At 38.5% G+C, this 25,149-nt stretch overlaps 1 protein-coding gene across 1 annotated transcript in view; it reads right to left on the bottom strand.

Annotated features, from left to right (window-relative positions):
- Window positions 1–25,149, bottom strand: part of ANO2 (anoctamin 2) — a 217,381-nt gene that overhangs the window by 163,815 nt on the left and 28,417 nt on the right. The window contains exons 4-7 of the mRNA XM_019474448.1: window positions 10,051–10,149; window positions 4,446–4,597; window positions 2,959–3,013; window positions 2,025–2,073 (exon numbers count right to left, since the gene is read on the bottom strand). Coding sequence (XP_019329993.1) covers window positions 2,025–2,073; window positions 2,959–3,013; window positions 4,446–4,597; window positions 10,051–10,149 — 355 coding nt within the window. The remainder of the gene's footprint in view (window positions 1–2,024; window positions 2,074–2,958; window positions 3,014–4,445; window positions 4,598–10,050; window positions 10,150–25,149) is intronic.

Here is a 25,149-nt window from a genome sequence, read left to right as displayed (position 1 = left end):
AGGTCAGGTTGGACGGGGCTCTGAGCAACCTGATTTAGTTGAAGATGTCCCTGCCCGTGGCAGGGGGGTTGGACTAGATGACCTTTAGAGGTCCCTTCCAACCCCAACTATTCTATGATTCTATGATTCTATGAAAGAAATCTTTTGAACCACTCATGATGAGTGGTCTTAAGTCTTAAGGCCAGTGAGAAGGGAAAACCTTAGGACATATGAAGCATAGGACTTTTGGTGGAGGATCTCAGGAGACCAAAACAATTACTGAATTTAGGTCAAACCTGATGCATAATCATGTTTTGGTTATGGGCCAGAAAGATGTGAAGAACAGGAGGGTTGCAATATCTGCTTCATGTCAAATGGGATCTTGAGCTGACCTGAGCTTGAAGTGGATCAGACTGTATTTTCACCTTAAAGCAAAAAAAAAAGCCTGAAAAGTCACTGCTAGTGCTTTGATCTCTAATGATGGCTTTTATTACACTATAAACCAGAACAAGCTTTTAAAATAGAGAAAACTTTAAGAAACAGGCAAAAAAAAACCCATTGGTAAAGTGCTCTTTCCCTTCCTACTGTGTCCTTGTAGGATGGATTGCTTCTTTCACACTTTTTCTCAGCCCAACAACTTACAAAGTCTTAAGAGTTTCAAAAGGTTCTACACAGTCTCTCTGGATCCCTTGGGAAAGCATCAGCTCTGGGGCTGGCTTTTATGTCAACAGGCTTAGTGTCCCTGCTGGACTTCAGGCTTCTTGTTTTATATACCTTACACTGCCTTGTCTCTAAAATCCTGCACTCTAGAGACATCTACTTGCACAGGCTCCACAGCTCCTGTGGAAAGCATGGTCTCCCTAGTCACCAGCAGGGTTCCCTGGATGTCAGCTGGAGCAATCCAGCAAAATAAGGTAGCATTCCCTTCTACTGTCCCACCAGAGCCTTTGAGCAGATCAAAACATAGAACAACACAGAGCAAACAGTGAACAAAACAGACACCAGCTGAACAATGTTTTAGAAATGAAGAGTGCCTGACATTTTCTCAACCACTTTTTAATTTTTTTAAAGGAAACAGTGTAATAATCAGAAATTTAAATGTCTGTTCCGGACAAAGCCAAGTATTTTTGGTTGAAAAAGAGAAAGTATTTTTGTTTGGGGTTTTTTCATATAATTTGAAAAAAAAATAATCTCTATTTCAGGGAAACCTAAATTAATCTATTTTCCTCTTCAGCTGCTGTACCAAAGAAATCTGTTACTGCAGCTTCACCACATAAAGTTACACCAAGACTGTGCAGGAATCTGTTGCTACAGCACATTTATTCTTTGCAAGTACATTACCCTAGGACATTGTGGTCTGCACATAAATGGTCAAGCTTACAGAAGGACTTTCAGAAAACATGCCAGACAAGTAGTATCACTTCTTTGCCACCAGGGAGATATGTGTCATGGTATCACAATGGATGAAAGAAAAGAGTAGAGAAAAAAAAATAAGCACACTTATACATGTTCCGAACCTCAAGAAAACAAAATCTCTAAATATTTCAGGGTTACCCCAAAAGTATCACACAACATCTTCAAAACAGTCATAATTAAGCCATATATTTCACTATGCAGTTCATGGACATACTTTTTAAAGCTGCAGTGATAAAAATAACCTGGAAAGATGTATTATTCTATTGAAATGGCAAGAAAAATCTGCTCCTGGAAGAAATAATACAACATATTGTAGTTGACATCTGAATTTTCAAAAGCAGATCATATAATAATCAAATCCAATTTTATAACAACTCATGAAATGCAAGTTATGTGCCAGATCCTGCACCTGTAGAAATGAAAAGCAAGCTCCCATTACTATGTCCTATCCAAACCATGGACCAGAAAGTCTGATTTTATTCCTCAGAAAAAGCATTTGTTTCAACCTCTATTTTTTGTGGAAATGTGCCAGCATACTTTTGTGTTCTGCTAGAAAAATAAATATTCTGTGAGATACCTAAACAATTCCTTTTAAAACAACATATATAATTATCTTCCCTCCTTCTTACCCGTGCTGTTTCTGGCCTTTGTAGATATGCGCTTCAAAATTTCATGTACCTGTGGAAAAGAACAGTGATATAACACACAAATCATCTTTTAGCGTTATTTTCATCATGGAGCTAGCAATAAAACAAAACTTTAAAATAAGAGGCTTCTGTAGAGTTCACTTGCACATACACTTAAATCATATGTTTCACTCATTTAAATGCATGAGTTGAGGCCACTAGCTAACACTTAACAATGCTATGGCAACTCTTACTAGTGGATTATCTGCCCTAACATTTGTAGGCTAAGTCCTGCTGTGTCACATCCTTATAAAACTATACGAAGTATAAGGACTTCAGGTAGAATGAGAATTTTACACTAAAGAAAATCACAAAATCTGACTTTGTAAAAAAACATTTAGCTTTCACATTTGGAAGTATAACATCAAGATGCACATAAAGCGATCAGTAAGTATGCTGTATCTATGAAACCCAAGTGTGTATGGATGAACATAGCATGTTAGGGAGGAGTTGGCATTGCATATGTAAAGAGAAATCTTGCCTCACCAACCTGCTGGAGACCTAGCAGGATCTCAGGAACATTATACAAGGTTTCTCACCAAAGACTGCTGGAGCTAGGAAGTTACTATAGGATTGTAGAGGAGGTCCTTTTATGGAATAAAATCTAGTTATTCAGGTTAGGAAGCAGGGCTTAATAACAACTCTGAATAATGGAGAGGAGTCAGTAGCAGTGTTTCCCTACATGGCATCTCCTACTTCTGGACCACTGGGCAGCTCCAGAAGGGTATTTCTTACATACTTATGACTGCTTAGTGTTTTGTAGGAACAGAGAAATGCATAAACTGATGAAATTAGCAAAGTAGTCACCAACACTCACTATTAAAGCAAATCCCATTCAGCACAAGAAGTCAATGATATGTTACTTTTGTTTACTTACTATTCGGCTGCGGGTAGCATTGTCAAAAAAGGTGTCTTTGTCTTTAATGTTATACCTAAAACATTGAGAGAAAAAAAAAAAAATCAGTTATGTTTTCAGACATGGTAGTAATGAGTAAGATAACATATAAGATTCTGATTTAGAATTAATTCAGAAACCACAGCAAGTAAGAAAAACAGATGTTTAAAGGAAATATAGACGAAATAGTACAGCATAATAGACTGTGCTATTTAAGACCTAGTCATTCAGAGTTCTACGTGGACTGCAACGATGGTGGGCATAAAAATGCAAAAATATTAACTAAAGTAAAATGCCTTTCGGGTAAGGAGAGCTTGTCTATTGTTTACACAAGATGACCTTTTAATCTTTTCCTTATAACATACCCTCAACACTATAACATTCTGAGGTCATGTTATTAGGTTTCATCTAGCCTAATGCAGATGTTCATTACTCTTTTCCAGGCGACTAACCAGTCAACATTTCGCTTGCTTTCAAATAACCATTCCACTGGAATTATGCATTCCCTTAAACCTTAAAATCATCACATGTGAAATTAGCCTTCCCAGTTTATTCCTCTCAATCAATTTGACTTGTATTCAGTATTAACTAAAATTGTCAGAGAGGACAATAAATGATATGGTGGGTCATTATATTTATTACTGAATTTTATTTATCAATCAGACATAAATACAAGGAGACACCCATGAGGACAAAAGGAATGTTTAATGTCAAACTGGGACCAGAAGTATTATTCTGAGTGAAAAGGCAGGTGTCAAGAATTCCTTATCTGCATATTATTAGCCATGTTTTAATTACTATAATAAATCTATCAAGAGGAAAAATATTACCGGATTTCTACTAGCTCTTTCTTTTTTCAAAACAGGCAGTAATAACCTGCAGTAATACCCTTAACCAAATAATCAGGAATTTGGTGCTAGGATTTTTATAGTTCAAGCTAAAAACATAGATATTTTATTTGTTGCACTGCTTCCAGTGCCTTATCCAGCAGAAGGAAGTAGAACACTGGCAGAAAGTCTCTGCAACTTACATTTCAGTAATACCCTTAACCAAATAATCAGGAATTTGGTGCTAGGATTTTTATAGTTCAAGCTAAAAACATAGATATTTTATTTGTTGCACTGCTTCCAGTGCCTTATCCAGCAGAAGGAAGTAGAACACTGGCAGAAAGTCTCTGCAACTTACATTTCTGTTAAGCTGCTGAAACTCAACTCAGTGCCAATGCATGTTCATTTACTTTAGATCTATTTACTTGGCCTTCAATAAATTTAGTTTTATGCAGACATATGCTTTTATCACTTGGAAATATTATCCAGGAATAATCTGAACAACTTGGTTATTTCGTCAGGATTTCCAGAAATACTCAACGAATTTCTGAATTTTGACTGAAATACTGGTAGAAAAAATGACAACACTAAAATGATAATTTATAGCTTTCTTCATTGCTCATCACAATTTAAAGTACTCACAAATATATTTTCTCTCTGGAAAATGGGTAAGACAGGCTTTTCATGTTGGTATTTTCTTGTTGTGGCACCTGGGGTTGCAGAGGTTTAGTCAATTTGCACCATATTTCATTTAACGTTTTGAGTATTCCCCCTTCTTCTGTGATTTCATACATCTGAGTAAATAAAATATTGTACATTAGCATGTCACTTCCAAAATCTACTAAAATGAAAAAAAAAGATAGAATTTGCTATACACGTGTTTAAATCTGTAATTAAACCAAGCACCTTCTCTGAAGATATATTCCCATATAACAGCAAGCACCTGAATCCATAAGGATTTCAGTTCCAAAAAGAAGTTCTTGTCCTTCACAAGCTACTTTCAGAAGAAAACTCAGTGTAGAATTGTTAGGACACAAAACATCCTTACCGACTAAACTAGGAGCTGCAGGGAGATGACAGAAAAGCAGAGTAATTATTTTGACTTTGTAACTGGGAATAGAGGGAGCAGACAAAGCAGGGAGGGCCTTTACCTGCTGCCAATTATACTGCCCTGGCAGAATAAATTATTCCTGGGTAATAATTGCTAGTATGGTCTGACAGCACATGTACACATGCCATTAGAAGCGAGGATTCCAGGCTCATGGCTGTGTGGCAATTTTAAGTGCAAGGATCTAGCTTTTGCTGATTCAGATTGATGTGAAGTGCTAGGAAGCTTCCCAGAGATATGAAAGTATTTTTTTCTGAAACACAGACAACCTTACCAAACATGAGTTTATGTCCTCCTCACAGGACATTCCTTCCAGCCCTTTCACGAGCTTTGTTGCCCTCCTCTGGATACATTCAAGTACCTGAACTTCATTCTTAAATGGGGGGGTCCAGAACTGCACACAGTACTCAAGGTGAGGCCGCACCCTGCCAGGCACACTGCTGACTCATGTTGAGCCTCCTGTCGACCAGCACCCCCAGGTCCCTTTCTGCAGGGCTGCTCTCCAGCCACTCCTCTCCCAATTTATACTTGTGACCAGCATTACTCCATCCCAGGTGCAGAATCCAGAATTTGTTCTTGTTGAATTTCACGCTATTGATTATTGCCCTACGCTCCAACCCATCTAGATCCCTCTGCAAGGCCTCTTGTCCCATAAGAGAGTCAACAACACCTCCCAGTCTAGTATCATCAGCAAACTTGCTAATGGTGCATTCAACTCCTGCATCTAGATCATTAATAAATATTTTGAACAGAACTGGCCATAGAATTGAGCCCTGAGGAACACTGCTGGTGACTGGTCACCAGCCAAATGCAGGCCCATTCACTACAACTCTTCGAGCCCTGCCATTCAACCAGTTCTTCACCCAGCACACCGTGTACCTGCTCATCTCACAGTTGGACAACTTGTCCAGAAGGATACTGTGGGGGACACTATCAAAAGCTTTACTAAAATCCAGAAAAAATGACATCCACCACCTTCCCATCATCCACTAGACAGGTAACCTTATCGTAGAAGGATATAAAATTAGTTAGGCAGGACTTTCCCTTTGTGAAACCATGTTGACTGTGCCTGATGATTGCATTGTCCTTTAAATGCCTTTCAATAGCACCCGGTATGATCTCCTCCATAATTTTTCCAGGTACTGAGGTTAGACTAACAGGTCTGTAGTTTCCTGGGTCTTCTCTCTCACCCTTCTTGTAAATTGTAATAGTGCTGGCTGGCTTCCAGTAAGTGGGGACCTCCCCAGACTCCCAAGACCTTTGGTAGATGATTGAAAGGGTTCCTGCTGTAACATCCACTAACTCCTTCAGTACTCTGGGATGAATCCCAAAAGGCCCCATGGACTTATGAACATTCAGCTGATACAGATAGTCCCTTACAAATTCAGTGTCCACAAATAGAAAGTCACTCTTCCCGCAGTTGTGGTCCCCTGACTCAGAGGACCAGGCAGCCCAAGGTCTATCACTAATATTAAAGACTGAGGCAAAAAAAGCACTGAAGGCCTCCACTTCTTCTTTATCCCTATTTGTCAGGTGACCATCTTCAACAAGTATTGGCCCAATATTTTCCTTAGACCTCCTCTTGCTATTAACATACCTTAAAAAGCCTTTTTGTTGCCTGACACACCACTGGCCAGTTTCAACTCTAGCTGAGCTTTGGTCTTTCCTGTTTTCTCCCTGAATATGCAAACCACAGCTCTGTAATCTTCCTGCAAAGCCTGACCTTGCTTCCAGAGATGGTTCAATTTCTTTTTCTTCTTGAGCTCCACGAGGAGTTCCCTGTTCAATCAAGTGGTCTTCTGCCCCACTTCCTTGACTTACACACACCACTGGCCAGTTTCAACTCTAGCTGAGCTTTGGTCTTTCCTGTTTTCTCCCTGAATATGCAAACCACAGCTCTGTAATCTTCCTGCAAAGCCTGACCTTGCTTCCAGAGATGGTTCAATTTCTTTTTCTTCTTGAGCTCCACGAGGAGTTCCCTGTTCAATCAAGTGGTCTTCTGCCCCACTTCCTTGACTTACGACACACTGGAATTGCCTGCTCCTGTGCTTTTAAAAGGTGGTTCTTAAAAACTGACCAGCACTCATGGACCCCCTAAGCCCTCAAAAGCAGATCCCAGGGGACCACTGCTAACTAGCTCCCTGAGTAGCTTAAAGTTTGCTCTCTTGAAATCTAGAGTAACAACTCTGCTGACCTTTTTTCTCATTACACTGAAAATTTTAAACTCAACCATTTTGTGATCACTGTGGCCAAGACAGCCACCTACCATCACATCCCCCACGAGTCCTTCTCTATTCACAAATAGCAAGTCTAGGAGGGCATCTTTCCTAGTTGGCTCACTGAATACTTGTGACAAGATATTATCTTCAACATACTTTAGGAATTTCTCAGACTTGCTTGTCACAGCAGTATGGTATTCCCAGTTAATGTCTGGGAAGATGAAATCCCCCATAAGGACAAGGGCTACCGATCCAGAAATTTCCCCTAATTGCCTACAGAATAATTCATCGGTGCTATCATCCTGGCTGGGCAATCAGTAGTAGACACCCACAACGACATCTGCTTTGTTTTCCATCCCCCTAATCCTCACCCAGAGGCTCTCAACCATATCATCCCTAACTGCAAGGGCTGTACAGTGAAACTTCTCCCTTACAGTACAACTCCTCCACCTTGCCTGCCCTGCCTATTCCTCCTGAACAGCCTATAGCCCTCCATCCCAGCACTCCAGTCGTGGGACTCATTCCACCAAGTCTCACTAATACCAGAGACATCATATCTCTGGGAACGGACCAACACTTCTAGTTGGTCCTGTTTGTTTCTCATACTGTTTGTTTCTCATACTCATATTTGAGTGTGGCCCATTCTTACTCTCAAAAATAACTGTATTATCATATCCAGAAGTATACATATAGTTAAAATTGCTCAAAACGTACCTTTTCCCAGCATGCCACTTTTGTCCTGAAAAATTATTTAAGACTGAACATTTTAAAAAAAACTTTTGCAACCAATTCATCATGTTTAGAGGTGGATACTTTCTACTGAAAATGCTTTGTTTATGGTTTCATTGGATGTTTGAATAAATAAAAACAGCATCACAGAAAATACCTAATGTGCCTTGAAAACAACCTTTTGTCTCTCTGAACAAAAATAGAATTTTCTTTTTAGTGGTTCCTGGCTGAATTTTTCAGTTTGTATTGCAAATTCCCGAAAATACAAGATTTCAGTTTTTCAAAATGGATTTTTGTTTTCTTCACAGGCGATTCCTCTTCCAACTGTCTTTAACTGCAAAAAAACTTAAGACATGAACATAGTTTTCCTGTCATGCTTGCTTTCTGGTAGTGCACTGGTAGTGCTCCATTTCTGCTGTTGAGATAATAGAAAAATAATGTCTTCAAGAAGAGTTGTCAGCAATCTTCTCCTTAAAAATGTCGTATCACTTTTATGTTATACAAAACAATTTATTACTCTAGGGTGAATTTTCAGGAAAATTGAGATGTGGTTTCCTTGGTGGTAGACATATTTCATTTCATCTTCTTCTACATACCAAAACAAATTACGGGTACAAATCTGAACACTGTTTTCATAATTGCCTAACCAATGACTGCATGTCCATTTGCTCGTTGAATATTTGTCATACTATTCAATAAATGTTGGTTATATGGCAATCTCATTCAACATGAAGTGTGCACAGACCTGATTGGTTCATTGAAATCTGTTGCTTTAAAGAAAAGGATGCTATAAATAATGTATAATATATAGCAGTTAAATGAAGTAATTTGTCAATATTTTTAGATGCCTTTACCCCAGATGATTCTGTGTCTTTAGGGCTTTATGATTTACTGTGCCTTTTTTCTCCCATTCAGAGGAGAGAAGGGGATGCAGAACTGTTCGTGAGTCACTAGGGCAGCCACTGGAGACTATCAGCTCCAGGAGACCTTAACTCAGAACAATATGATGGCAACATTCCTCAATTAAAATAGTGTAAAATTTCCTTTGGTGTATCTGCAAAAAGCTAGGAGGGCAAAATTCCCATGAGGGCAAAAGGAGGGAGAAATGAGCTAAAAATGCACAAAAGGAACAAAACTGGGAAGGGATCAAAGAGAGGAGTTGAATATATAGGTCCATTTCTAGAAAGGGCCTACACATCCATCAATATGCCAGAAAGGACAGAGGTACTGTAGCTGTCCAAAACCTACTCATTTTGAAAGACTGATTGCAAGTAACCAGACTTTTTTTTTTTCCTGGGATGCAAACACAATGCAGTAAGAGTATACAAGATTGTCTTGTCCAAGCCCCTGACAGTGACAGATTGTAACACCACAAGATGTGAACACTGATGCTTTTGCTGGGTGGAAACAATCAATATGAAACAAACAAACAAAAACAAAAACAGCAACAACAACCCTGTGGAAGAAAATAAAATCAGTCTGTCACTTAATTCTAATGACAATGCAATGAAATAAGTGTTCAGTACTGCAATTGATGAGTATTACTAACTGAAAGCACAAGGCAGTTCCACTAACTTCAGTGTAGTTATTAGCCAGCGTGCTAAATCATTGCAGGACCACAAATTTTGGGATCTGCTTTTCAGAATTTACAATGTTTACCAGCAACTCTGCTGAAAGCTATAGATATTCTCAGCTACTATGACTGTGAAGAAGATAGTGAGCCAAAGTTTTAATGACAACAGGCAAGTCTGAATGCACTAAGTCATTGATACCACCAAAACAGACTTTCTCAGCATCCCCAGACGTTAGAGAAATCTTAAGGCAATGACGAACTACCATACTATCTCCCATACTGCACCTCACCTTTGAGGAAAGAACCTTGACAAAAATCCAAATAGCTACTGCCTTCTCAGCTTTCAAAGCCCTCCTTAAAACTCACCTCCGTCATCACTCTTCTGAACGCAGTCTGTCAGCCACCTGCCTCTGTGGCCTTTGAAAATCCCATCTTAAATCTGACTCTGAATACTAAATCATCTCAAAATAATTAGTAATGTGAAAGAATAAACTTGGCAGTTCATTTGCTCTGATTTTGAAATAAAGTAATGCTATGGGCTTCTATACATTTAACTACCATTCTGATCCACCCTTCTCCAATCATACAACTAGTTGATAGAAGATGGAAGATACTCACCTTTTTAGTGGGCATTTTTATTTTAAGGAGTTCTGCTTCTCGACTAAGTACTTGCCAAGGTGCATGTATACGGACAAAACTCAATCCTTGGCTCTTATTCTGAAACAAAATAGTGAAAACAACGTATTTCAATATTATTGAACAGAATACAGTAATAAGGTTTCAAAACGTCAACTCCAACTAAATCATGCAACAGTAGGCAATCACAGTGAATAACCAACTTCTGTTACAACTGGGTTTAAAAGTGACCTTTTTTTTAAAAGCTGAATCTTCTAATGCTCTAAAATCCATTAATCTACTGCCCCCAGTGTAGCTGTGTGTGCACCATGAAGACAGAAGTCTACAGTTCCAGATTTTGGAAAAAAAAGCACCCCGCCAAGCCACAGGAGACTCTACTCAGATATTTTGTAAGTCAGACAGTCATCTGATTTCATTAGTGGGCATTTGTGCCCATCTGAACCAACAAAGAAAAAACATTTCTTCTGCTCTGGGTGGGCTTTGCTTTAGGTTCCCATTTTCAGTTTTGCCCAACTATTTCCTGGACACTTCATCAAATTAGTAGTTCCTTACAGGGGATCAGGCCCAACATTTACTGCCCTAAATATCTGCAGTTGGAGTAGCAACCCTAAACAAAACAGTCAAATTTAACTTCTGAAGAGAGACATGAGCCTAATGTTTAGGTAAATAACTGGTTACGCTGTGCAGAGACAGAAGACTACACAAGAGGGCCTCTGCACAGCCAGTTTGCTGCGATCTGGGCTGTTGAGAGGGTGCTGTCCTGGTAGCACATCTGAGCTACACAAAGGCACTCTAAGATCAGAAAGCAGCACCCCTGGCAATAGCATGAAAATGAAATGTAGGCATGTTGATACAGACTTTTCCTTAATGCACACAAATAAATTATATCAGTAAATTATACAGATGAATGCTTACTGTGGAAATGAAGGGAATAAAAGTTGGGAGGGAGATTAGAAAAAGGGTATGAGGACATATTTTAGGAAGGACATGGAAGTGGACAGGGGGAGACTTTAAAGGCTTGATTGATGCTAAGATTAATGATCTTCATGTAGCTGTGTGCATGCTGGGACTTTGGTGCTAGGGCATACTGTCACTTTGCATTTTCCCACCCATATTTGTGTAAGGATCAAGACAGTCCCCTCCCTTCAGGGAACATGAACCTCTATTTGCATTCCCTCATATATCCTGAAATTTAGAACTGAGACAAGAAAACTGAAGCAGGGTGTCCAACTTGATGAGAAACATAGCTGGGTTACATGTTGGGTTTAAATGGAAAACTTGGGTGCCCCACCTGTGAGTAGCTGCCTGTTATATGTATAAACAGTTGCATATGTCTAGAGAAAGAATGTTAACGGACATAGCTTAATGTCACTATAATCAACAAGCAGCATAACTCTACAAAGCTGGGAACATAGGGCATGTCCATGGAAACTTAGCATCTTCTGTTGGAAATTGACTCCAAGAAAGTTCTTTTTCTCAAAAGCTTTGAGTTAAGAAAAGTTTTAAACAGAAATATGAGTCACAGTCTAACTGTATGTCTAAACCTAAAAGACTATTGTAACACATTTACCTCAGAAAAACCTCTCCTCTCAGCCACAGCGGTTTTCTTTTTGTTTTGTATACAATTTATATCAATTTCCAAACAAAGCTGTATCATATCACATTGGCATCAGCATTTTAGAACCAGTATCTAATCTTTTCAAAGTGTATAAATGCTTACAACTTCATGTAAACACCAAACATGCATTTGCTGAATGTTTCATAATGATTCCTGATTTAAAAAAAAAAAAGTTAGATGGAAATCCTATTATTCTTATTGCAATCATTTTGCTCTTATTACCCTTATAGCTGCAACATGAACTACAAAGATCACTACATCACTTTCAGATAACATTTCTTCAGTGAACTGATGTTATTTTAGAGAACAGAATGAACTGCAGAATGTCTCTTTCATCAGTCCACTGGGGAAATCAGCTTTAAGAGAAGGAAGTAAAAATTTACTGGGCATGAACAGATGATCTGGTAATCATTTGCTGAAAATATATAAATAACAGATGAGAGTTTAAATTTCAGTGGGTGAAGATCAGGAGGCTTCTTCTCAGCTTTTGGCTAAAATCAAGCGTGTGTCCTCTGTCTGGGGGACTATATTGCACATTGGCAAGAGCAGGGACAGTCTGATCTAATTGGTTGTTTCCAGCTCAGGTTCATATGACTACACAGATTGCAAATAAAATCAGTCAGATAATTTGAGAGAAAAGACCAGATGAAGAATATGACCTTTGTATATTTGAACAAAAATATGTTGGAAAGTTGTACTGTTCACGAAGTGTTATCAGATGCTGAGGAATCAGAGCCTTAAAAATCTTTAAAAGTCTTAAAAATCACCCCATGATAGGAAATTGAGATCATTTTAATAAGGACTAATGCAAAGTAAATAAAGTAGGGAAAACAGGACCAGCTGATTCCTGTTGCATGGTAAACAAAAAGTACAGAACAATAGACTGCTGAATATTTAGCTTGGGATTACTAGAACCATGTTTCCCACATCTTAGTGGATGAGGGAAAGGCTGTGGATGTTGTCTACCTAGACTTTAGTAAAGCCTTTGACACCGTTTCCCACAACATTCTCCTGGAGAAACTGGCTGCTCATGGCTTGGACGGGCGTACTCTTCACTGGGTAAAAAACTGGCTGGATGGCCAGGCGCAAAGAATTATGGTGACTGGAGTTAAAGCCAGCTGGTGCCTGGTCACAAGTGGTGTTCCCCAGGGCTCAGTATTGGGGCCAGTTCTGTTTAATATCTTTATCAATGATCTGGACAAGGGGATCGAGTGCACCCTCACTAAGTTTGCAGACAACACCAAGTTGGGCGGGAGTGTTGATCTGCTGGAGGGTAGGAAGGCTCTGCAGAGGGATCTGGACAGGCTGGATCGTTGGGCCGAGGCCAGTTGTATGAGATTCAACAAGGCCAAGTGCTGGGTCCTGCACCTGGGTCACAACAACCCCATGCAACGCTACAGGCCTGGGGAAGAGTGGCTGGAGAGCTGCCTGGCAGAAAAGGACCTGGGGGTGTTGGTCAACAGCTGGCTGAATATGAGCTGGCAGTGTGCCCAGGCGGCCAAGAAGGCCAATGGCATCCTGGCCTGTATCAGAAATAGTGTGGCCAGCAGGACTAGGGAAGTGATGGTCCCCCTGTACTCGGCACTGATGAGGCCGCACCTCGAATACTGTGTTCAGTTTTGGGCCCCTCACTACAAGAAGGACATTGAGGTGCTGGAGCGTGTCGAAAGAAGAGCAACAAAGCTGGTGAAGGGTCTAGAGGGCAAGCCTTATGAGGAGCGGCTGAGGGAACTGGGGTTGTTTAGCCTGGAGAAAAGGAGGCTGAGGGGAGACCTCATCGCTCTCTACAACTACCTGAAAGGAGGTTGTAGTGAGGTGGGTGTCGGTGGGTGTCGGTCTCTTCTCCCAAGTAACAAGTGATAGGACGAGAGGAAATGGCCTCAGGTTGCACCAGGGGAGCTTTAGATTGGACATGAGGAAAAATTTCTTCACCAAAAGAGTTGTCAAGTATTGGAACAGGCTGCCCAGGGAAGTGGCTGAGTCACCATCCCTGGAGGTATTTAAAAGATGTGTAGACATGGTGCTTAGGGACATGGTTTAGTGGTGGACTTGGCAGTGCTAGGTTAACAGTAGGACTTGATGATCTTAAAGGTCTTTTCCAACCTAAACAATTATGTGGTTCTATAATCTTCCTATATTTTCCTAACATTAAAATTAATCAAAGAAATTTAAAATAAATTTTTAATCATCAATCTCATATCATATCTCAAGGGATAAACCATCTACCTAGTTTTCCACTGAGCCACCAAAATAAAAACCTATACCAGCTACTCCTCTGGTAAGGCTCCTTTCCCCACTTTTCAAGCCTTCACCTGCAGTAGTTCCAGTTGTCTGTTTGCATGCCCTTTTTGTCATTATTGTTATGATGACTGGCGAAGATCTGTTTAACTAACTTATTCCCAGAGTGCTTATTGTATTGCAAACATTACCAAAAGTTAGAACTTGTTTTTCTCATTGCCAGAGTGGATTTATAACTGTCTACTGGAGACATCCACTAAATGGTATCATTTGGTTAATCACCTGATATGATCAATGTACATGTGTTCGTGAATACAATTTAATATTTGCTCTAATGAAAAGCTGTCAGTCTTCTATTTTGAATACTCACAATCACCATTGCTTATTGATTGTACTCTAGATGTATTACTAAAGCTAGCATGTTGTGCTGGCCAACATTATTTTCATCTGACCATTCACTTGTTATTTAATACAGCCATCCTTAATCAAGTCCTTTTCCACTTACAGCTGATGTCCCACAGGACTTTATTCTCGGCCCTGCATTGTTCTATGTCTATATCATTGCACTCTCTGATTATATTACTCAAATGACTAAGTATTGCTATGCAGATGACAAACAGATTTGTTGCTCTCATGATCCTTTTTTTGTCAAATCTATATTCCATATTACAGAGTTCTTCCAATAAGTTTCAAGAGTGGAAGTTTTTCAGTAAGTTGGTTCTGAATTATTCAAGACATTTATATCTTGGCTTCTTTTCTATTTTGTAAAGTTGAATTTGGCCTTCCCGTTTCAATAAGAAAACTCAGCATTAAAGTCAAATGAAAGAAAATCTGGAAGGTCTGGACTGCTTTTCAATCAGCACATGAAGAAAAATATACCAGATATTTCTTTCAGTCTATCATGTATTCCTAGTAGTTTAAAGCAGGACTTTAACAGCAGTCTATATTGCATTTTTTTCTGTCTTATAGTGGAAATGTATGGGCTGTATAAAATTAAAATTTCTCCAAGGCGACTTCTTCTATCTTTCATGCCTTGGCTGTATAAAATGAAAATTTCTCCAAGGTGACTTCTTCTATCTTTCATGCCTTAACAGTAAAATACATTACCAACTGCATCAACTGCAAGTCTAAGATTTATTGCAAACTTATCATCATCAAGGTCATAGCAGAAAAAAATGTATGATAATTACAAAAGGTCTCATATAGATGTATATAAAGAATGTACTCCTATTGATTATAATTTGACTAGTGAAAACTCAAAAAGTGATTATTCTTTTTAACCAAAAGCTGAATGTTCTGAAACATGGCTAGAGAAGCGTAATAGCTAGACTAAGTAGAAAAGCGCTCTCTGCCCAAAAATTTAGATTTGTCATTGAACTTAGGTTTCTACAAAAGTCAGATATCAAGTGAGAATTTTGTCATTCTGAAGTTAGTGGCATATCCGTATTTCTCACCCACTTTGACAGTTACAGTTGTCCAACCATAACATGGAATATTTTTGAACCACTACAACACAATTACCATACTTTTATTAATCTCTTCCAGTTCACAGTTTCTCAATTCCAGCCCTTGCAGGGACAGGCCACAGATTGAGGAAATGCACCGTGAAGCATTCTCTGTTGCAACATATGTACTCATAGTGCATATGCTACATTTTAGTAAGTCTTTCTCATTATTTCCTCATCATGAAATCAGTCATCACTCATCAAATATTAAAGTAATATAGTTATATATAGCATATATATTAAAGGAAATAAGTTATTTTAAAATACTTGTCCAAAAAAATAGATTTCTGCTGTTTATCTTCATAGGAAGAAAAGAGAAACACTGAAAGGTAGAAAGAAGCTGAACAGAAGTGATTAACTACTGTCTAAGGGAGTCCAAGGGAACTGCTAATCTTTCTTATGATTTAAAAAAAATATACATAGGAAATGGAAAGGCATAAATTATAAAACCTGAAGCATGTAAATTTCCTTCTTAAAAAGACAAACTGTCTGGGCCTTAAACATTTTATCCTTCTGTGATTATTAAATAGACAGAAAAATACCAGACACGTACAGACAGCAAGTTTCTAATGGCTTCAGTTAATATAATCAGACATCTTTTGCTGACATTGGTAATACCAGCCACACTAGGAAAGCAACAATGAGACAGTTTGTAGAGAGGGAAAAAAAAGACAGGTCCTAGTAGCTCAGTAAAAGTAATCATCTTCCCATTTATTCCGTCACCAAATGGATCAGTCACGTCTGCAAATGCAATTGTTCAAAATTAATGTCTACTCTCCTGATACGAGCCCTGGAAATTGAGGCAAATAACAATGTGATGTGATAGTGCAAATAAAATGCAATTTCTTGTTACTATCACAGAACTCCGGTCACATACGTTTTACAAAAGCTGAGCCAAATACTGAGCTGTTGGCCCCCTGCACAGGTAACACATGATGGAATGACACAGCATTGCCAGATTCAGACAGTGACTGTGAAAGCGTCTGTGTTTTGTGCCAAATGTATTGAATCTCTATCTGCACAAGGATTGGCATTTTGCTGATCTTAATGTTTTGTATCCAAGATACAAAATCAGTTTATTGCAAAGCATGCATATCAAAGTGTATGTCAGTTACAGTATAAAAAGGAAGGGCAGTGAACTAGTCCGGGTGAGACGTCAAGACCCAGAATGTCTTGACATAGAGATGTCAGTCCAGAGCAATTCCCTACTCATGTTATCTATACAATTGTAGGCAAGTAATTTAATTCTTTCTGTCACTGATTAAATGAAGATAATGGAACTTCCCTCTATCAAAAGACACTTGTGAAGATAAATATGTTCCAGATTGAGAAGTGCTCACATAATACAGTAAACAAATAAGAATGTATGGCTACAGATCGTAGCTGTACTACACATCTTATAATTTTCATGTTTTCCTTCAAAAACTGTAGTCCTTTTACCTTTTTCCAAACTTCCCCTTTTCTACTTTTATTATTTCTCTGGGGTACAGATTTACCTTACTATATGGCTGTGTAGTGCCTAGCATAATGAGATCTTCATTAATAACCGCAGATTCTCTTGCAACAGTATTACCAATAATTAGCAGCAATCCCTGACAGCTCCAAGAAGTTGTCCCACTCCTGACAGACAACCACTCACAGATAGCAAAAGTGTAAAGATGCAAAGCACAGGCTTGTTCACTGATGGCAAAGGTAAACTCCATCCTGTTCACAGAGTTAGGTTGATTTTTAGCTGCTCAACTGTATATGAAGCAGACATGCTCAAGTCCAAATTTCAGACCTTAAGCAAAGCTGCAATACTTTACACGTTTTGACAGTTTGCCTTTATCTTTCTTCATTTCTACCAACAGTGATGGTGGTAATGTCCTGTTTATTTTACTCTCTTACTCCCACCTCTGAAAAAAAAAGTTAAAGAATATACTAGTGTGTATAAGCAAAGAACAGAACACCTTGGAATGAAAGATCTGGCCAAAACACTTTAAAAGAAACTATATAACCTTAATTCTTTAGATAAAGCACTGTGGAATTAAACAGTTGACTTTGCCTATCTTTTGCAATGTTTCTTCATAGCATTGCTACCTTTCCAACCAAAATCTTCCCACTCATCTATAGACAGAAAGTGTCTCTGAATGGAAGATGATACAGGAAGCCTAAAAACACAAGCGTGCTTCCCCTGAAGAAGATGGAAATATTTAACGGCACACAACAGAATGAAAATGAGCTGTTAGAAACTCAAGCACAAATGTAGAATAGATTGTTAAGTCTGCCAAATACAGAAAAGGCACAGACCTCTGCATTACTGCAGTACTCAATGCAGAAGCTATATGGAGGTGAGTAACAAATATATCAGGATTGTCATTCCTTTTTAATTATTTTTGAATGCACATTTTGGATTTAAAAATTAGTGCATCTTCCTGGTTATTTTCCAAATATTTATCTATGGCCACTACAGCATGAAAAATGTGACTTTCAAATGTAAAGCAAAACTTTCCCTATTTGTTTAGAATAACTTTATCAGCAAATTTCTCCTATGTCAATGACACAAATTTCTTGCTACAAAAGCATATCACAATTTCAGTACATCTTCTGAGACTGAAGAATACCAGAAATAATAATAAAATGCAAAATTGAAAAAAACCCACCCAGATCAGACTTCCTCAAAGAGGAAGGGAGGAGTGTGTCTACTCTACCACCTCCTGTATTTTGGCAGTGTCAATGGAAAAACATGTAAACAGCTGGCCTGGCTACATTCAGTGCCAAATTAGCTAGCAAATAAGCCAATATTCTGTAAAATACATCATATCAAACTTGATTATCAATAATAAAATCAACAAACTTCTTGAGGCCAAAGAGTTAACATTAAAAAGGGCAAAATGTAATTCCTCTTGAGGGAATGAGACACACTAATCTGCACAGAGATTTATACCCTAAACAATTTTCCAGATGAAGCAGCAAGATCATGGAAGTCAATCTTCAGACCAGATAACAGGCATGTTACCAGTAGGGGGATTAATGAAATAGAGACTGAACCCCCACTCTAACAGACTCAATCTCAAGAAAAAAATTTGGAGGGAGAAAAAAAAAAAGGAGTGGTTAGGATACCAAACTGAAAACCAGAGGAATGGTACCTTAAAATATTGCTTCATCACTCAATACTTGATCTGGGATATTAACAAACAAGCATATAAAGGGATGATTCAATTTTGTGTTGAAAGATTTTAAATTTCAATTCATTCTTAAGAAAAATATTTTGGATGGTTTATTTTTCTTTACTTTAAAAGTGTTAACAGATGGCACAAATGTATTTCGTTTAATAAGTATGTTCTCCTAATCATATGCTACAAGCCTTTCCAGGACGGTGTCTCCCTTTGAGGTCTCTCACCAAAGATCAGTAGCAGTAAAAGGAAGGTTGGCTGTATTTGCAGAGGCTTGATTGGGAGAGGATTAAGATGAGGATAATCAGAGTGTTCTGGTTGGCTTGTTTGCTGGCGGGGAATTCAAAACCTCCCTGGACAGTTACAGCCTCAGTGTAAACAGGGAAAGAAGGGGAAGAAGCACTGGCAGTCGCACACTAACATCATGTGACACATTTTGTATAAGGCAACAGGTCCTGGGGTGGATAAATAATCAGTTAAACAACAGGAAACTGGGTAGGAGGAGATCCTGCACTGCTGGGAAAAAAGTCACTGCAGGGGTTTTGCAGAGTCAGCACTATACAGCATCATCATAAGTGGCCTGGAAAAAGAGATAAGCAGTGAGAAGGCAAACTGCGCTGATTAAGTTTTTCAGGGTAGCAAGGGTAAGGGCAGACTGTGAAAAGTTGTAGAAAAGCTTTCTAAGAGTAAGAGCCTGAACAATAGCACATGGCTTTCAATGTAAATAAATATAAAGCAATATCCGTGGGTGAAAACCAGTTTCACGTATAACATACTGGGCTCTGAATTGACCTATACCAGTGACTAATGACATCTTGGGGTTGCAACAGAAAGTTCCTTGAAAATATCAGCTCAGCATTTTGTAAGAGCCAAGAAGTAAAGCAAACATTACGTTCCATTAGGAAAGGAATAAAGACTAAGAAAAAAATATTATTTAAACATAGCAATCCATGCTGTATCCATATCTTGAAATCAATGTGCAGTCCCTGTCTCCTCACCTCCAAAGAGATAAATTAGACCACAAATGGGTTCAGAGGAAGGCAACAACCACCATAAAAGCCTTGCTATGACAGCTATATAGGAGTCACTGAGTAGACTGAGACCCTTCATTCTGGAAAAAAGGAATCTTAAGGAAGACATTGTAGAAGTCTATAAAATCATGCATGATAAGGAGAGGGGGTGTGGATGGACTGCCTACTGTCTCTTTCAGGGCAAGAACTAAAGGGCCTCAGACAAAGCCAGACTAAGCTATTGGGAGCCAGACTCAGAATAAACAAAAGGACACAGATATTAATGCAGTGCGTAGCACCTCTGTCTTGCCAAAAGACTTTGTGGGTGCAAAAACTGTATGATGTTTCAAGAAGAAACTATACCAGACTTTGGAAGAGAGATCCACGGAAGGTTACTAGATAGACAAACTACATCAAGTGGGGGAAACCACCTGAACTGAAAGTAGCTGTCATCAGGAGAACCTAAAAGTGTCATAAAAGTTTGTACCGTTCCTATTTTTTCCTAAACATTTTACCATTGCAACTGTTAGATACACAGTACTACATTGATGGACTGTCTCAAACGATAGGATCATTTTATGGTAATTATGCCAAATCTAATAGGAGGGACTTTAGGCCTTTCATTCTCCACAGTATCTGACCTCCTACTTCCTACTATCATCTCTTCTTTAGTTAACTGCATAGCCAAAAAATACACAGTAAGCAATCTAACTGCCTCACCCTTGGACAGAATATAGGCTGTTATGACTCACTATTATCACAGGGGTCACCTCCATGCCAGTTAAAAAAGGGGACGGTTAACAGCTCTCTGTTCGGTGGTGGAACGGAACCTGACTGATGAAGGTGTCTTGGTAGGTGCTCACACCATGCCTGGGTTCCCTACCATGTCGCACTCTGCAACACCTCAAGTCTAGAGAGTAATGGGGACTCAACAGCTATCATTAGTTCATAATCTCACCACTGAGCAGTTCCTCTGTCTTCAGGTTATGCTACAATCTGGTGATTAGTTTATAAGAAATAATACAGATTATGATACAATTGCTTTCCTTCTGATGTTTTAATGAGATTATCAGGCTAGGCTGTCAGATGATGTAATTTGGCACAGCTAACAGAGTTAACAGAGCTGTTTAGATGGGCATCATTAAAGGTTATGACCTGAAAATTGAAGACACTCGAGTCTGGACTCATGCAGGTTTATTAGCAAGAGGAAAAGATCAAAGTTAATTTGGAATCTGCAAGCACTGACTGAAGGAAGAACAAATCCAGAAAAAAACTTAACACGAGGAAAAGAATTTAAATTTATTTTATTGTTGGGACTTAAGGGCCAGGAATACTTTCATCTTCACCAATCAACCAAAGGAAAGTTAATGATGCTGTTTTGTTATGTGTCCCAATACTCTGGTTACTTGAGAAAAGAGCACTTCTCTTCTAGCATAGTTCAAGGGAAATTGTTCTGTTCGCTATAGCTGTCAACAGGAATAAGCAGGAGCAAGACTGAAGTACAGCATACTCCATGCCTGCTTTGGAAAGTCATTTCTCTTTTGAATCAAATGATCTCAGACTGGGTGAGTCAAGATACATCAATGCTCAAAAACTGATTTGAAGGCTACAAAGACTAGTGAGCTATTCTTTATTAGGCAGGATTAGAAAACATGGGATTTAACTTTAGATGGGGAAAGTGGGTGCTGGAAAAGGTCACTATCAGTATATCTCCCTTCCCTACCTTTTGGCACTAAAAAATCACAGCACTGAGTATAAAAAATAACATTTCCTATGTTGACAATGTTACAATTTAAATTTCTTCAAAGCTTGTGTTCTCTAAGAGAGTTCATCCCATCTCCAGACTATAGTACTTGACTGCAGTTAGTTGCAATGATGATACGTTTTTGATGATCATTAGGTTGTATTTACAACCCTGGTGCTATTAGTTTTAGGTTGTACAGCCAGGTGTGGGGAAGAGCAAAGACAAATTGCAAAAGAGTACAATAGCATTTCTTGTACTTCTTCAGCAAATGAGACAAATTCAGGTAGGAACGTCTCTTTTTCTTCTACTAAACACACATAATGCAAGGAACCAGACTGCATTTCCAACCGCCCAGCATCAGCAGGGGTATAAAAGAGCCACACTGACTCTGGGACTAGTTCCTTGTATCCAAGGACTTCCTAGAGAAGCAGTTGCCAGCCAGTGAGGCACAAGCATGCTTCAGATGAAGTGTGGAGGCCAAGCTGATAAGCTCTGCTGGATGCTTGCAGGCTCTGCAGATGATTAGAAGGCAGCAACAGCAGCAGCAGCCCTGCAATCTGAGCAAATCATCAAGCAAAGAAAAATAATTGCTTGAAACATTGCAGCTGGGCCTAACATGAGAAGCTTGGCAAAACAGGCTGGGAATCAGTGTCCAAGAAATACCTCGTTCATAGATGGAAACTGCAGTATTATACTATTTCTGGAGCTCTAAGAGACCCAGCTCTCTCAGTTAATGTGGTACCTAGGCTGGAAATAATATCTTCCCACAGGGGCATGACGATCACTACTGAAATAAGCCAGTAAATGGACAATATTAGATTTTCAGAAATGTTAATTAGCCAACACTTTCTAGTGATCTCCGTAGAACATGCTGAATCATCAACAGTTTTGAAAATCAGCCCTCAATACACTCTATCACCACATCAGGTATCTCCCATCTATACTGCTAGTCTCAGTAGAACACCTACTACAACACATACCGCTTTCATCCATCCTAGCAGTACTGCTTTGTACATGCCATAACCTATGTTGGCCAGATTTAGCTCTCATCTCCACCACCATAAATTTGGAGTCACTTTGCAGAAAAAAAGAAAAAAGCAGCCAGTCAGGATTTACAAGTGCCAATTTGCTCCTTTGTAACACAAAAATTAAAGAGGGATTAGCCATCAGCTATATTGCTTATTTGACCAGCCATCTGTAAGGTAACAACAACAAAAAAAAAATCAGTTGCCAAATGATTGTAACTGAAATGTGAGTTTCAATTTCTAGTACAATTCTAAGAACAAACAGCAAATGTCAACAAATGTTGTTACTATAACAATGTTTGGTAAAGCTTGACACTTTACAAAGTTGTAGGTTCTCCAATACATTTCACAACAGCATTCAACAAAAACATATTTTAGTAGGATTTTATTTTGGGGTTGACATTGAAATATGAAGATTTATGTAGAAAGCTGAACAAATCACTTCTAGAGATGTAAGGGTCAGGTGGGCCATTAACTTTCAACTATGAAAAAGATACTTAGCAGATAGAATGTAGAATATGAATATTAACCTGATACAATGCCAAAGTTTTTTGTGCCTTGAGGGAAATAAATTAGCAAAGCAGAAATGTAAGATTTGTTATTCCAAACCTGCTGGTGTCACACAAACTGAAATTTACAGGAAATCACTACCAGATTTTTGTAATAAATATGGTGATATACACTGATAGCGGTAAGTACCTTCATCCACATCTTAAAATCCATTTTATGCCTCATTAGAAGTACTCCTCATTTTGTCATTTTCATAAATCTTTTTGCTTGTTTTACATCAGCACACTCAAAGAAAATCACATAGTACCTCTCTCTAGACAGCCTTTTTAAAATATATATATATATATTGCATCACATGGAAGGTGATATACACTGATAGCGGTAAGTACCTTCATCCACATCTTAAAATCCATTTTATGCCTCATTAGAAGTACTCCTCATTTTGTCATTTTCATAAATCTTTTTGCTTGTTTTACATCAGCACACTCAAAGAAAATCACATAGTACCTCTCTCTAGACAGCCTTTTTAAAATATATATATATATATTGCATCACATGGAACATTTTTGTACCTTTGCTTCGGCATGTTTCTGCCATATTTTTCTTATACTTCTGCCATACTGAATAGTATTAGCAAGTACTATTATTTTCTGATAAACATTAAAAGTTCAGAAAAGGAAGGCTGTGTAACAAAGCCACATACACACTATGCTGGGCTGTGACTTAATAATGGGAAGATATGTTCAGCAACAGAATACCCAAATCTTGCATAGCAAAAGCCAGCTACTCTCAGGAGAGTTCTGTGAGGTCTGTTCAGAGGCTAAGGATGCTCAAGCCAAATCTTTCCTGTAGGTTAGGCACTGCAATCCTTAGACATGTCCTGTAATGCATTTACTCTCCAATGTATTTGCTTCTATACATCATCATAGCTACTCATGAGTGCTAAGTCAAAGCTTTCTGAAATCAATGGTGAAAAAAAATCTCTTTATACTAGTGTTATTAAGGCCTGCAGAATCTAGCCATCATTTTTAAAGCCCTGATAGAGTCACACACTTAAGCTTGTCTCTTAAGTGGGTACTTTAAGAGCATTCACAAACTGAACATACAGGAAGTCATTCCTGTAGCAAAACCTCATATTATGGTAAGTTTTGAGTGCTCCGTAGGGTGCGCTCCTAAGGACTTCAGTGACTACTTTCTTGAGAAAGAACCTCAGGTCATGGTCCCATAACAGAAACTGCTACAGCATTCACTGTCCTCACATGTCTGGCATCGCCGGGTAAGTGTTAACATACATGAACGGTTCAGAGGTGATCACATGTCAAGTGGTATCATTAGCTCTAAGTTTATCAGAAAGGATATATCAGGATTGAGATCAAAAGAAAAAAGGGAGGGGGGTTGTTTTGCTTTTTTTTTTACTTGTTTTGGCAGTCTTCAGTAAACATAGCTGTCTCAAGCAAAACTCTGGTCCATTTGCAGGGGGCATCACTGAATCTATCTGTTTAATACTGATCACAAGATGCTTTTTGTTCTTGGCATGCAGTAGGGAGAGTATTCTGAGATGAGAGACTCAGAGTTATTCTGCAAAACTGGGAGCAAGAAAAACAAACAAGCAAAAAAAAATTAAGCAGTAATTGGCAAACCATAAGAAATGAGCAGACTAAGGCATGGCAATAAATTAACTGCGTATTTTGGTTTACTAAAGAAACAATACGGAAAATTGTGTCTTTGCCTTTCATTACTACATATCCTTACTGGCATTTATATTACACAAATATTGCATTTGTGGTCAAGGATAATTTAAATGCATTATAATATCTTTAACCATAAAGTTCTTTGGTCAGATCGAGATCTCATTTACACGAGTTTTAGAGGATAGCACATATTACTGATTCTCTGTACTCACACTGCAATTTATCTTGGCTACTCTGTTCTATTTCCTCACACTCACATTATAATCTTGGTAATACAGGATCCATCTTTCTCTTCTGTGTTTATTCAGAACACACTGGATTCTCATCTGTCGTATGCCCCAACAGTAGTAGAAATAGCAGTAACCACATAGATCTAGATTTGGTTATATAACTTTTGCACATGATGTTAAAACATTAAAAATATAACTTTATCATTCACTATTACAAATATCGAGTGGGGCTTTTGCCAAAAAATTCACACATCAATCACAGATAATGTAACAGATATTTTGGCTGAAACAGGCTTCAGCTGGAGCATCCACACATACACAAAATGACCTCTTAATACTGGTAGGATATTATGAT

The sequence above is a fragment of the Aptenodytes forsteri genome, unplaced genomic scaffold (genome assembly GCF_000699145.1).
Source record: "Aptenodytes forsteri isolate BGI_AS27 unplaced genomic scaffold, ASM69914v1 Scaffold73, whole genome shotgun sequence".
NCBI lineage: Eukaryota > Metazoa > Chordata > Aves > Sphenisciformes > Spheniscidae > Aptenodytes > Aptenodytes forsteri.
The sequence above is the reverse complement of the archived record's forward strand: the minus strand, read 5'-3'. Positions and strand labels throughout refer to the sequence as shown.